General features: G+C 36.9%; 2 protein-coding genes across 4 annotated transcripts; one reads left to right on the forward strand and one right to left on the reverse strand.

Annotated features, from left to right (window-relative positions):
• The first annotated feature begins 922 nt into the window (after positions 1 to 922).
• LOC109167550 (kinesin-like protein KIN-14E) lies at positions 923 to 10051 on the forward strand. 3 transcript variants are annotated; one of them, XM_019316574.1, is made up of 24 exons: positions 923 to 1091; positions 1656 to 1935; positions 2101 to 2173; positions 2312 to 2443; positions 2523 to 2761; positions 2884 to 3211; positions 4074 to 4173; positions 4262 to 4443; positions 4521 to 4636; positions 4853 to 4955; positions 5486 to 5638; positions 5747 to 5893; positions 5999 to 6199; positions 6567 to 6731; positions 6809 to 6913; positions 7049 to 7189; positions 7305 to 7484; positions 7699 to 7825; positions 7928 to 8127; positions 8219 to 8401; positions 8655 to 8750; positions 8838 to 9035; positions 9229 to 9500; positions 9584 to 10051. In XM_019316574.1, exons 2-24 carry the CDS (start codon positions 1784 to 1786, stop codon positions 9774 to 9776), a joined length of 3786 nt encoding a protein of 1261 aa, XP_019172119.1. In that variant the 5' UTR covers positions 923 to 1091; positions 1656 to 1783; the 3' UTR covers positions 9777 to 10051. The 3 variants fall into 3 exon arrangements, with proteins under 3 accessions (XP_019172119.1, XP_019172121.1, XP_019172120.1); XM_019316576.1 differs by having other exon boundaries at positions 7329 to 7484; XM_019316575.1 differs by lacking the exon at positions 923 to 1091 and adding an exon at positions 1438 to 1458.
• A 43-nt stretch (positions 10052 to 10094) lies between these two features.
• On the reverse strand, positions 10095 to 12583 carry LOC109167555 (probable L-type lectin-domain containing receptor kinase S.5). Its single transcript, XM_019316583.1, has 3 exons — positions 12522 to 12583; positions 11226 to 12478; positions 10095 to 11080 (listed from the first exon to the last, which is right to left on the reverse strand). Exons 1-3 carry the CDS (start codon positions 12530 to 12532, stop codon positions 10275 to 10277), a joined length of 2070 nt encoding a protein of 689 aa, XP_019172128.1. The 5' UTR covers positions 12533 to 12583; the 3' UTR covers positions 10095 to 10274.
• Between the last annotated feature and the right edge of the window lie 924 nt (positions 12584 to 13507).

Consider the following 13507-nt stretch of genomic DNA (forward strand, 5'->3'; position numbering starts at 1 on the left):
AAAATAGTGACAAGCAAGATTATTATTACATATATTTTGTGTTATGTGAAAAACTTTAAACTATCGATTGGCATTGATGCCAATTGTTACATAAATTATCATTAAAAATTATTATCGATAATACATAGTATAATTATGTATATATATATATATATATATATATATATATATAATGATATCATGTATAATCACTACTTGATTGGAATTGTAAATATTTTATGTAATTTTAGCTCTCTTGACATAAATTTTCTGGCTCCATCCAGATATACATTATATACACTATGCGTGTGTATAGTAATACATCATCTGCAAATACTTATTGTTCGAAATATAAAATATAGAAATAAATTTTCATAGTTTTGAGTAAAAAAAAGAACATAAGCATATATTAGAATGTTATTAGTACATTAAATGATATATTTCAACTTTGAAGTCAAAAAATGATATATTTCAACTTTGAAGTCAAAATAAAAGAGATATGAAAACTTTTAGGGGTAGTTTACTTCATTTCTCCAGTTTTGTAATCGAACGACATAGCTGTGCCTCTTCAAATGTGGGATGAATCAACCTCGTGTCCAAAATTACTGCTCACCCGTGCTTTCCATTCCTCCATTTGGAGAATACTTATTCTAAATACTCCAAAATTTTATAAGAACGAAAAGAATAGAGATGAGATTGAAATTAGAAGAATAAATTTAGTAAACAAGTTCTTCCATTTTTATTTTTTCACTTCTCTAATTTTCTATTTTTTTTCAAAAAATTCTCTATTTTTTTAAGTCGGTAAATCACATTTTTTTTTCAAGTACACAAGAGATATAGAAACTTAGTACGGAGTATTATTATTATTTTTTTTGTTTCCAAAAAAAAAAAAAGAAACTTAATTTTTTGAGGATATAGAAACTTAAATTATGTCCGAGATCTTGAAATTATTTAAAAAGTGCTCGTGACCCTCTCTCTCTCTCTCTCTCTCTCTGTGCATCTTCTTTATCCCTCCTTCACTCCAAAGACCAAGTAGGCTCACCATCCCTCCATTCCCACTTCTTTTTTTCTGGTGCTGATCTTTCATTATAAGGAAAGCAATCTTCCTTAAGGTATAATCCCCTTAGCTTCTTTCTGATTCTGCTAATGTAAACGCAGCACAACACACATGTATGTGTGAATAATGAATGTAGACTTAGATATAGACGGCAATGTTTGAGTTGAGCTAACGTTTATGCACCCTTTTGTTTTTGCGATAAATAAGTGTCCCTTTAATACCCATTTTGCGTTTTTTTGATCTGGTTGTTCTTTTCATTCTGGAGGGTTCATATTGGGTTTGATTTTTGTGAACTCTTCCTGCCAGTTTTAAAGTTTCCATTTTTGTAGATCTCTGGTACTTGGGCTTCAATGTGTCTTGTCTAGTGGAGAAATTTTTACTCGTGGGATAGCTACTTGGGAATTGGTCTTCGATTTCTCTGAGTAGGTTTGAAATACTGGGGTCAATATGCTGATCTTCTGTCTATTTTTGGTTAAATTTTGAGGTTTTGAGCTTGGTTGATTACATTTTGTCTTATATGTGTTTTTAGTTTTGTTTGCGCATTTGAAGGTTAAATGAATGCTTGGTTTTGAAACCAAGTTATGTGCGTTGATATTCTTTAATTTATGTTCTATTTCAGTGAAAAATCAGCTATTGCTGCTTATCTGGAGAGAATAGAAAGGTTTTGAGAAGCTCTAGGATAAGTGGTGTTCAACTGAGGGGCAGGAAGGCTATGCTTGGTAGAGAAGTTAGATAGAGTGAGGCTTTATGATCTCTGATATGCCACCAGTTATGGCCCAGAGCATGAGGTCAGGCAGGTCTTCTTTTGGCTCCAGTAATGGATATGAAACTCCTCACCATTCTTCTGCTACTTCAAGGGAGGAGGATTATGATAGTGATGGTTCAAATTTTGCTCCATTGTAAGTTCTGCTTTATCAATTGTCACTACATTTTTGTATATTGACATCATCATTGACTGGATGGCTGCAATATCCTGCAATGAAGGTGTGCAAAATAATTTCTTTAATGTATCATATCTTTCTAACTCATAGCTGTTTTACAATGCATCGCATGGGACCCTGCAGCACACCAACTGCACTTCCATCAGATCTTTCTCGTGAACTTTCCGGTGCCATGCCATATATTGATAAGTTTCAGGTGAGGTTTTTGTCTACAAACTAAACAAAAGTCTCTTTTTTTTTTTTTTTTTTTTTTTTTTTTTTTTTTTTGTTAGCCTAATGAGTGATGGGTAAACATTAATAGTAATCTTCTTTGAACTTATTCTGCATATTACAGGTGGAGGTGTTTCTGAAGGCTATGCAAAAGCAGATTCACTCTGCTGGAAAACGCGGTTTCTTTTCCAAAAAATCCGTGGGCCCTCAAGTTCGAGAAAAATTCACATTTGAAGATATGCTCTCTTTCCAAAGGGTAAGGACATGAGTTTAGATGCTAAGATGTGATGATTTGCTTTGCAATCACTAATTCAGGACAATTCTTAAATTGCCAGGAAACTATCCCAACATCAGTTTTGAAGATAAATGGAGACCTTGTTACTAGGGCAGTTAAGATTTTTCAGATCATTTTGAAGTATATGGGAGTTGACTCCTCTGATCGGGTGATTGCTATAAGCTTAGATGAACAAATTGAGCTTATTGGCAAACTATATAAGCTGGCATTGAAGCGACCTGAGCTTCGAGATGAACTGTTTGCACAAATTTCAAAGCAAACAAGAAAGAATCCTGATAGGTATTTGAATATCAAGTTGTTTAATTGAGGAAGAAAAACTGATTTTCCTCCTTAGTCTTCTTTGATGTTACTTTTAGCTCTCAATTTAATGCGGGTAATCTGTAATGTGTTCACCCATATAGGCAATGTTTGATTAAGGCATGGGAGCTGATGTACCTCTGTGCATCTTGCATGCCTGCTAGCAAAGAAATTGGTGGATACTTATCAGAGTATATTCATACTGTGGCACATGGAGCGACTACTGATTCTGAGGTCCAAGTCTTTGCATTGAACACATTGAATGCTTTGACACGTTCTGTTAAAGCTGGACCTAGACGCACAATTCCTGGCCGGGAGGAGATTGAAGCTCTATTGACTGGAAAAAAGCTAACAACAATAGTGTTTTTCTTGGATGAAACTTTTGAGGAAATTACGTATGACATGGCCACAACCGTTACTGACGCTGTTGAGGTATTCTTGTATCTTCCTTAAAATATTTATGAATTCGTTTATTTTTGGTCGAATGTATAAGGAAAATGAAATAAATTGACTAGACAATTTGAGACTTTGTTTGGAATGACTCTTTGCCTTCTGGGTAGATTTGAACCTTCATCGAGAATACTGTTTCTGAATTTTCTTATATGACAATGTAATTCTATGTGAATATTTGTGTCTTAGTAGGCCATAATCGCGGAGTATTTTCCCTAACAATGTGCTATAGACTTCCTTTTTTCACCTCTTTAAAAGGTTAACTTTATGTCTTCTAGACTTCTTTAGGTAAGTTTGATAATTATTTTTGGTTAATGGGCTTATAAATTCATGTAGCCAATTTAATTTCAATTGTTAAAAACTAAATTGTTGCTATGAATGATTGAATGCTATCTCAACCTAATTCTTCTTGCAATTTCAACCTCATTTGTTTTGTGTCTCATCCGTACACTGATTGTGGAAAGTAATTGATGCTGCATCATTTTACCTGTCGTTCAAAACTATATGTGCAAACTACTCTGCCTTCAAATCCTGAGAAGTTAGTTATTTTAGGTTATTGTTGCATTTCTCCTGTTATTGTTTGTTTACGGAGCACCTCAAATGCTAAGTTTCTTAATTCGGTAATTTAATTGTTCATCATGGCATAATTACAAGGATAAAAGTTAATCTTTTTTGGGGGTATAAAATCTGGAAGATGAATTGATGGAATCTCACATGTGCTGATGCATGGGATGCTTCACTTTGTATGCTGTACCTTTATTAAGAAAGCTGATGTTTTTGCTAAAACTATGCTGATCTTTTGTTTACCTAGTTCTTTTCTCACATATATGTACATGCATTTCAGGAGCTTGCGGGGATAATTAAGTTGTCAACATTTTCTGGCTTTAGCCTATTTGAGTGCCGTAAGGTTGTTACTGGTTCTAAAGGGCCAGATCCTGGAAATGGTACACTTTGCTGACTCCGTTACACTTCATGTTTTAGTTGTTTACAAAATTTTCTGTATGGTAATAAAAGCATCTTCTTATCATGCAGAGGAGTACATTGGTTTAGATGATAACATGTATATTGGAGATCTACTTGCTGACTTCAAGGCATCCAAAGACAAGAGTAAAGGAGAGATCATGCACTGCAAATTGGTATTCAAAAAGAAGTTATTTCGGGAGTCGGATGAAGCTGTAACAGACCCGATGTTCATGCAATTGTCTTATGTTCAAGTAAATTCACTTTTAATTGGTTACTTTCAGTGATCTGACTTCTCTTGTGCATTTTAAGAATTGGCGTATTTTTACAGTTACAACATGATTATATACTGGGGAATTATCCTGTTGGGAGGGATGATGCTGCGCAGCTATCTGCTTTGCAAATATTGGTTGAAATTGGATTTGTTAATGGCCCTGAGTCATGCGTGTAAGTAATTTTCATTGACTTCAATTATTTCTCTATTCACGTCATTGCATTACTATATACGTTATTTGATTTGATCAAGTGGTTTCTTACGCTTTCCTTCTCAAGTCTAAATTTGCCCCAGTATAATGTTCAACCTGTCTAGTGTCTTTTTCTTGAAGTCTTTCTCAATGAGTAAACGTATCTGTTATTTACTTTTTGAAATTATGTAATTTCTAGTGATTGGCGAACACTTCTAGAGCGATTTCTACCCAGACAAATTGCAATTACTCGTGCAAAGAGGGAATGGGATTTGGACATCATTTCTCGTTATCAGTCAATGGTAAAACCTTTGAGCTCTTACATTTGAAATGGCAAAAAGTTACTTTATGGAAAATGAATATAAGTTTCCTTACTTCCTGCTTTCACATATGTCATTTTCATTGCTGTCCTTGGTCAGGATTTACATGATGTATGATTTATTCATTTATCCTTTCATGAATATCTCAAATCCTCTTGTTACAACTCACGAGTTATTATTGTATTCAAAATACATATTGTAAATATGGTAGAGATAAAGATGGCTTGGCCCATTCACATTGGGCTACACTTATACAGTGACACCTCTTTTTATTTGTTAAAGAGAAATCCTCCTAAAATGTAACACATTGCTTTCTTCTATGAGTTCTGTTCTGGCTTTCTTTATCTTTTATTTTTGCATATTATTCTTATTTGTGTGACATTACTTCCTTCTATGAGTTATTTTTCTGCTATGTTACCGTTATTGAGAACTTTTTGAGTAGATGCGAACTACAATGCTTTGAACTTCAATTACGCATTCTGTTCTTATGAAGGAAGCTCATCTTATGCCAGGAAAATCTGACAAAAGACGATGCCAGGCAACAATTTTTGCGGATCTTGAGGACTCTTCCTTATGGAAATTCAGTTTTCTTTGCTGTTCGTAAGATTGATGATCCAATTGGACTCTTGCCAGGAAAAATTATATTGGGCATAAACAAGCGAGGGGTAGTGTTTCTTTTCAAGTTGAGATTGTGTATCACATGAATGTATTTATTTTTATGTAATCTTTTCAGCCTCCAATTTTTCGTTGATAAATTTCCTTGTTCATTGCAGGTTCATTTTTTCCGTCCAGTTCCAAAGGAATATTTGCATTCAGCTGAGCTAAGGGACATAATGCAATTTGGTAGCAGTAATGCCGCTGTATTCTTTAAGATGAGAGTTGCTGGTGTCTTGCATATATTTCAGTTTGAAACTAAACAGGTTTGAGAGTATAATATTGAATTAAGTGTTATAAGATGCATGCATAAATGATATTTTCTTCTGCCTCACTAATAAATGTGGCTTCACTCTTTTCCAATAATTCAGGGAGAGGAGATATGTGTTGCCCTTCAGACACATATCAATGACGTGATGTTACGCCGCTATTCTAAAACTCGCTCTGCTTCAAATGGTTCGGTTAATGGAGATCTTTCAAATAATTCCAAGACTCCAAACATGGATGTTTATGAAAAACGTATTCAGGACTTAACCCGAGCCCTTGAAGAATCCAAAAAGAAAGTCAATGAAGTGAGTAATTTTGAGTGGTGAACAGTCTTCAAGCACTTTATGGGAGTTCTTTTTCCTAACTTAACCAGTATATGGTTAACTAGGATGTCTTGTCTTTATCCATGGCTTATTTTTAATGAATTGTCTGGTTTGTAGTGGTGGGGAATGTGTGGTCTTTAACTTGAATTTGTTTGGACGTAAAATTGATTGGTTTTGGCAATTTATTTCTCTTCTTTCTTTCCACTATCTAGTAACTGAGTTTTTGGCCTGTGATTTGGTGTGTGGATTGTGTGCTCATCTGCAATTTCCTTGTATCTGCGAATGTTTGATTATACTTTTTTCTGCTCATTTTACCCGCAACACTCATGGTCTGTGAGTTCTTTTGCAGTTGCTGGAAGATTCAAATGAAAGAGAAAATCAAGAATTGAAAATACAAGAAGAGCTGGAAAGCTTGAAAGATTGCTTGAGATCAGAGAAGCAGAATTTAGCTGCGGTGGCTAGTGATTGTGATAAATTCAAATCATTATTTGAAGAAAAAGATTCGGAACTTCAGGTAGGTTATGGTTGAGAACAGTAAATTTTGATGCCATGCAAATGTATCAACTTTTGATCTCGAAAATCTTTTGGTAGGCTACCTTAGCAGAGAAGCAGAGCATGGAAATGAGGCTTGCAAAATTGAGTCCTCTAGGGTTGGAGAACAATATCAGAAAGGAATTGGTAGAAGCAAATAATCAGGTATAGGGTTGATATCTATTTTGAAGAACTTTTTTTTTTTTTTTTTTTTTTTTAATCCTAAATATATTTTGTCAACTTATGAAGTGGAACATTTTATATATCAGTAAATAAGCTACAAGTTGTATTCGATTATAGGTCTTACGCAAGATCCAAGATGAGTTAAAAGCACGGCTCATGGAGTTGCATGCTGCAGAAGAAGCAAAGAGGAAGCTTTTGAATGAAAAAGTGTCATTAGAAGAAAAAATTTCGAGGCTTGAAAAGAAGAAATCTGATGAGGTATTCTCTATCTCTGTTTCTTGTTATATTGATTCGACATTTTTTTAAAGTATTACATGAAATAGTTTTTTTTTTTTCCTTATCTGATTTTTAAATGTATTTTGAAACCTTTCAGAAAAACTTTGAACATGAATGCAAGGCATTAACTGCTCAAGTTTCTGAGCTTCAATATAAACTGGAAGAGGTTAAACAGGATTTGGCAGTTGCACAATCCACTCTTGCCGCAAAGGACAGGGAGTTGGAAGTGTTGCAGAATAATCTAAGGGAGCTCGAGGAATTGAGAGAAATGAAAGAGGTAACAATTTTATAGTTCTTAACTTTTGTAAGCAGTTATGTTTTGATGTAATAAATCTAATAATTACGGCCTTTGAGGACATGGAGAAGTGCGACTAGGACTTTATTTTAGCCTTCTAAATTTTGTTGTATTTATTTACTCTTTTATGGTTTTCATCCTACTTGTATTAGACTCCTCCATAGTCTAAAGTCTAAACATATTATGCTTCTATCAGGATATTGATCGAAAGAATGAGCAAACTGCGGCAATTTTGAAGATGCAAGGGGCACAGTTGGCTGAGATGGAAGGACTTTATAGAGAGGAACAACTATTGAGGAAAAGATACTTCAACATGATAGAAGGTACTATACCATTGACTAGTTCTAGGCGTAACGTAAAATTAGAAACTTTTGGTGTTTTTTTTTTTTTACTAAGAATAGCAAGTGCCTTATGAAATATCTCAGATATGAAAGGAAAAATCAGAGTTTGCTGTAGATTAAGGCCACTTAGTGACAAAGAAATTGGTGCAAAGGAAAGAACTGTGGTCACAAGTTTTGATGAGTTCACTGTTCAACATTTGTGGAAAGATGAAAGAAAACAACATATATATGATCGTGTGTTTGACGGAAACTCTACTCAAGAAGATGTATTTGAAGATACAAAGGTAAAGCATAAGAAAATTTTGAGTCTTCACATATTTAGAAATATTTTACCGTTGGGGTTACTTTTTTTTTTTAAACCTTAAATTGATGCAGTTTTTGGTGCAATCTGCGGTTGATGGATACAATGTGTGTATCTTTGCATATGGACAAACGGGCTCCGGGAAGACATTTACAATTTATGGATCTGATAGAAATCCTGGACTAACACCAAGAACTATCTCTGAACTTTTTAAAATTATGAAGCAGGATAGCAACAAGTTCTCCTTTTCCTTGAAGGTAACACATTTTCTAATGCTATTTAAGGTTTTTATAGTTTGATGTAATTAATAATTAGAGCTACTAGTGACTTTATAATGATGCTATACCTACTTGTAATAGGTTTTAAGTTCTAATGAATTGAAGTTTGTATGCTAGGTTTTGCTTTTTCTATTGTACCTCTTTTGGTGCTCCTAATATTGTTTATGTGCACACAATTTTGTTCCATGTGAAATTACCATCATTCGTTTACCGGTTATTTTGAACAATGCAGACTTACATGGTGGAACTTTATCAAGATTCATTGGTAGACCTCCTTCTACCAAAGTCTGCAAATCGTTTGAAACTGGATATAAAAAAAGATTCAAAGGTGAGTGTTAATTGGGAACTTATTTTGACCATAATCACATTAATATATTTATGGGTCTCTGATATGTGGTTTTTTTCGAATAAATAGGGCATGGTTGTTGTGGAGAATGTGTCTGTTGTAGCTGTTTCGACATATGAGGAGCTAAAAGCTATTATTCAGAGAGGATCTGAGCAACGTCATACAACTGGAACCCTTATGAACGAACAGAGTTCTAGATCTCACTTGATTCTTTCTATTATTATAGAAACTACAAATCTTCAAACACAAACTATTGCTAGGGGAAAGGTATGAAAAATGATTGCTATTGTTCTTGAAATAATTATTTGATACATGGGGGTAAACCCCAACCAAGATGGCTAAGGATACAAACTTGTAACCACAAGGTTATGAGTTCGAATCCCAACCTTCTTGGTTTGAGCCAGTCAGCTATGGGCAACCTAGGCTGGTTTACCTCATTGTGGTCCTTTTCTTGATGCAGCTAAGTTTTGTGGATCTCGCTGGATCTGAAAGAGTGAAAAAGTCGGGCTCTTCTGGTCAACAGCTAAAGGAAGCTCAAAGCATTAACAAATCACTCTCGGCACTTGGGGATGTCATTAGTGCATTGTCTTCTGGGGTCCAACACATCCCTTACCGAAACCACAAGCTAACCATGTTGATGAGCGATTCACTTGGTGGAAATGCCAAAACGCTTATGTTTGTGAACATATCTCCCGCTGAATCAAACTTGGACGAGTCTCACAACTCCTTGACGTATGCTACCCTTCTCTGTACATTTATGGACTAGATTCTTGATGTAATTTTGTGTCACTAACTCCACTTGTCATGCTATTCAGGTATGCATCAAGAGTGCGGTCTATAATCAATGATCCCAGCAAGAACGTTTCATCCAAGGAAGTGGAACGTTTGAAGAGATTAGTGGCATATTGGAAAGAGCAAGCTGGGCAGAAGGGGGAGGACGATGATTTGGAAGAGATCCGAGAAGAGAGACCTACCAAGGATAAAACCGATGGCCGTGTTTCCATGTAAAACACACCATGTTTCTGGTTACCAACTGCTGGTTGGGAAGAACGCGATACACTGCACGTGAAGTGGATTAACCAAACCGGCATTTGTAAGGTAGCAGATGAACCAACCCCTTGTCTGTATTAATTTCTTATGGGGCAGGTTGCTCTCCAGGGTTTTGTTGTTAGATAGATTAGAGAAGTGTAATATGATGTGTATATTTAATATTTTACACGATGATGACTCTCTACCTACCATGTTTGGGGTTAGTAAATGAGAAAATTGTCAATTCTTTCTTAGTTATTATACTGAATCTTGTTGTAACAGTGCAGAAATTTGCAGTTGCCTCAAACATTCAAGAATTTAAACTATACAAGTATATAAAGAATTTCAGCTTCCCGAGGGCAACCCAACCAAGTTGGTTGGACTATTGACTTTGTAACCATAAGATTACAATTACAAGTTCGACTCCGAGGAGCTGGCTAACTATGGACAACTTAGGCTGGTTTACTACAAATTTAACTATACCGAGGAGTTTGTGTGCCCTGTATCGATCTGGCTCCAACCCGAGTTGAAGGGGGAAATTGGGATAGATGTTGTTGTATCAGTTTGAGATGAATCTATATCAATGGGCAGTGCTGATGGCCACACAAATGCAGGCCTGAATGGAGGAACATTTGGCACTGGAACTGAGCCTAATATGATCTGAACAACATCAGATGTTCTTGGTCTTTCATTAGCAATAGGATGAGAGCAAGCCAGTCCTAGCAGCAGAAGTCTTTTAGCTTCTTCGACGACGAAATCTTCCTTCAGCCTTATGTCGACTGCCTCGAGGATCCTCCCATCGCGATGCAGGAACCAAACCCAGTCTACGAGGGACTGGAAGCCGCCAATCCTGGTTCCAGGTCTCTGTCCACACACAACTTCCAGCAACACTGCCCCGAACGCATAGATATCAGACTGCTCAGTGGCCTTGCCCGTGAGGAGACACTCGGGTGCAATGTACCCAATTGTGCCCGCCACTCCCTCGCCCTCAGTATACGAGGTTCTCTCGTTGTCAAGTGCCCGTGCCAGGCCAAAGTCGCCCAGGCGGGCATTGAAATTGGAGTCGAGCATGATATTGCTGGCTTTGAGGTCTCGATGAACCACCCTCTGCTCGAACTCGTTATGGAGATATTGCAAGGCGTAGCCCACGCCAGACACAATTTTACACCGCAATTCCCAACTCAATGGATCCGTTTCACCCCCTATGAAGAGGTGCTGGTCCAAGCTTCCATGGGGCATATACTCATACACCAATAGTAGCTTCCCATGCCTATGGCACCACCCTGTGAAAACACCATTAGGTAAGATAATCATGACAAAAACACCAATAACACGACCATAATCAGTCTGGTTTAAGCTGGGAAACCTAATATATCAAACGAAAAACAACAAAAAGTACCTAGAAGCTACGAAAAAAAACAAAAATACCTAGAAGCTTGACAAGATGTTTATGGCGGAGACGATTGATAATACTAAGCTCAGCCAAGAAATCACCCTGACCCTTGATGCTCTCCCTGGAGAACCACTTGACAGCAATCTCCAAACCCTCACCTGCCAACCACCCTTTGTAAACCACCCCATATCCTCCCTGTCCAAGCTTCTTCTTCTCACCAAAATTCTCTGTAGCTTTCTTCAACTCCTTAAACTTAAACTCTCTTGGAGTTCCAGGCAGGCTCTTCAGTACTCCCAAGATCAAAGATGGATTCCTCAGCTTCCTCTTCTTCTGCACTAACCACACCAACCAAGCCGCCAAAATCAACCCCAGCACCACCACCGGCACCCCCACCCCAACCGCAATCTTCCACCAATCATTCTTTTCTGGGAAATAAGTAATTGTAAAGTTCCATCTTAGAACACAGTTGAGCTGATACCCCGCCCCAGTCGAAGCAGAGAATCCGAAATATGATTCTTGTTTCAAATGCTCTCTGATATCAACTTCAAAGGTTAGGATAGGGGAAGCCGGCTTAGGTTTGGTCTGCCCATCTTTGTCCTCTTGCTTAGCAATGTATACTTCCATAACCTTTGCAGTTCCATTGTATTGTACCCAGACATCGTAGAAAAATGTGTCGTTAATTGGGGCCAAAACAATGCCCAGAGGTGTCAAAGATTCAACCTTTTTGGATCTAATACTGTTGATATCAATGCCTATATGATTACCATCGGGATCAGAACCCTGCATGCTATTATCGAACTCAACGGCTATGATTTGGTTGGTGGAGTTCCCATCTGTGGACGCATTTGTGAGCCCCAAGAACTGGCCGGAGCTGTTGTTCGGCGGCAAGTCCATGTTCGGCGCAATCAAGAACGTTAGACCTCCTAACGTGTTGTTAAGGGGTGGCGCTCCGGCGGTGTCGTTCTGGGGTGAAATATTTATGCGAAAATACGACTCGAAAGATGCTGCCACGGTTGTGTTGTCTGATTTCTCGCCGTCCCAAAGCCGGAAAGGCTTGTTCAGAAACACTCTGCCGGACTGGTTTAACAATTCGAAGATTCGGGGGTCGGCGGCGGTGTCCCTGGTGACTTGGATGGCGTTGCTGTCGATATTTGAGCGGTTATTAAAGAAATAAAGATTGTCGGGATTTTTTTGGTCGAAGTTTGCGAATTGGACGGGGAATGTTTTTTGGGCTTGTAAAGTTATGAACTGGGAACAGCAAAGAACGATGAAGATGAAGATGATATTCTCAAAAAAAAAAAATGAAGATGATATTGCCGGTTTTGGCACCAAAAAATCCCATTTCTAACTTTATCTATCTATCTTAGCTTCTTTACGAATTTTTATAATTAGTGCCATCGCCATCTTTTTATACTTAATAATAAGATAAGGTTTGAACTTTGAATAGTATGGGTGAGGCAGAAGATTACTGCAGATACTTCTTGGAAATTATTGAAATGCATGTGAGGAATATCGGAGCTGAGTTTCTATGAAATTGCCTTCATCAAATTGACTTGTATTTTGTTTTGTTTTATAATTTTAGTTGGAGTTAATACCCAAAATAGTCCCTTGACTATGTCGTAATTACCAATTTGGTCCTCGACTATCATTCTTACCTAATTAAGTCCTCAACTATACAATTTTTTACCCAATTTAGTCCTTTGTCAATTTGACTGTCAAAAGTGAAAATAAAGTTATAATTTTACAAGTTTTCTCCTTCCTTCTCATTTAGCAGCGCCAAACCATGTAGCAATAAGCTCCGGTTGGGTTCTAAACCTGTCAGTATCGAAGTAGTGGTTATGCATCGGATAGCCCATGAATTTGATTTTCAACGATTTTTTGACGATCGAAATCTGATCGGAGTTTATTGCTGCATGGTTTGGCGCTGCTAAATGGAGAGGAAGGAGAAATCTTGTAAAATTATAATTTTATCCCGACTTTTGACAGTCAACAAATAGTCAAATTAATACAGAGGACTAAATTGGATAAGAATTGTATAGTTGAGGACTTAATTGAGTAAAAGTTACATAGTTGAGGACTTAATTGGGTAAGAATGATAGTTGAGGACCAAATTGGTAATTATGACATAGTCGAGGGACCATTTTGGGTATTAACTCTTTTACTTGCTAAATTATTTTGTAAAAGAACCAAACGTAAAATTAAACTTCGTGGTTATACGTCCCGTCAACAAGACGATTAACTTGGCTAAGGGTTGTTCCCAAGTAATATTCTTCACATCTTTAATTTATCATGGAGAGATGGAGAGTAATTTGTAAAT

This window comes from Ipomoea nil, unplaced genomic scaffold (assembly GCF_001879475.1).
Source record: "Ipomoea nil cultivar Tokyo-kokei standard unplaced genomic scaffold, Asagao_1.1 scaffold3169, whole genome shotgun sequence".
Taxonomy (NCBI): Eukaryota; Viridiplantae; Streptophyta; class Magnoliopsida; order Solanales; family Convolvulaceae; genus Ipomoea; species Ipomoea nil.

Excerpts from the sequence above, each read along its gene's own strand:
- LOC109167550 (XM_019316574.1), top strand. The coding sequence starts at position 1,784 with ATGATCTCTGATATGCCACCAGTTATGGCCCAGAGCATGAGGTCAGGC. Across the intron at positions 3,212-4,073 it reads CCGTTACTGACGCTGTTGAG|GAGCTTGCGGGGATAATTAA; the intron begins GTATTCTTGTAT and ends CATGCATTTCAG. Across the intron at positions 4,637-4,852 it reads AATGGCCCTGAGTCATGCGT|TGATTGGCGAACACTTCTAG; the intron begins GTAAGTAATTTT and ends TGTAATTTCTAG.
- LOC109167555 (XM_019316583.1), bottom strand. Across the intron at positions 11,081-11,225 it reads ACATCTTGTCAAGCTTCTAG|GGTGGTGCCATAGGCATGGG; the intron begins GTATTTTTGTTT and ends GTGTTTTCACAG.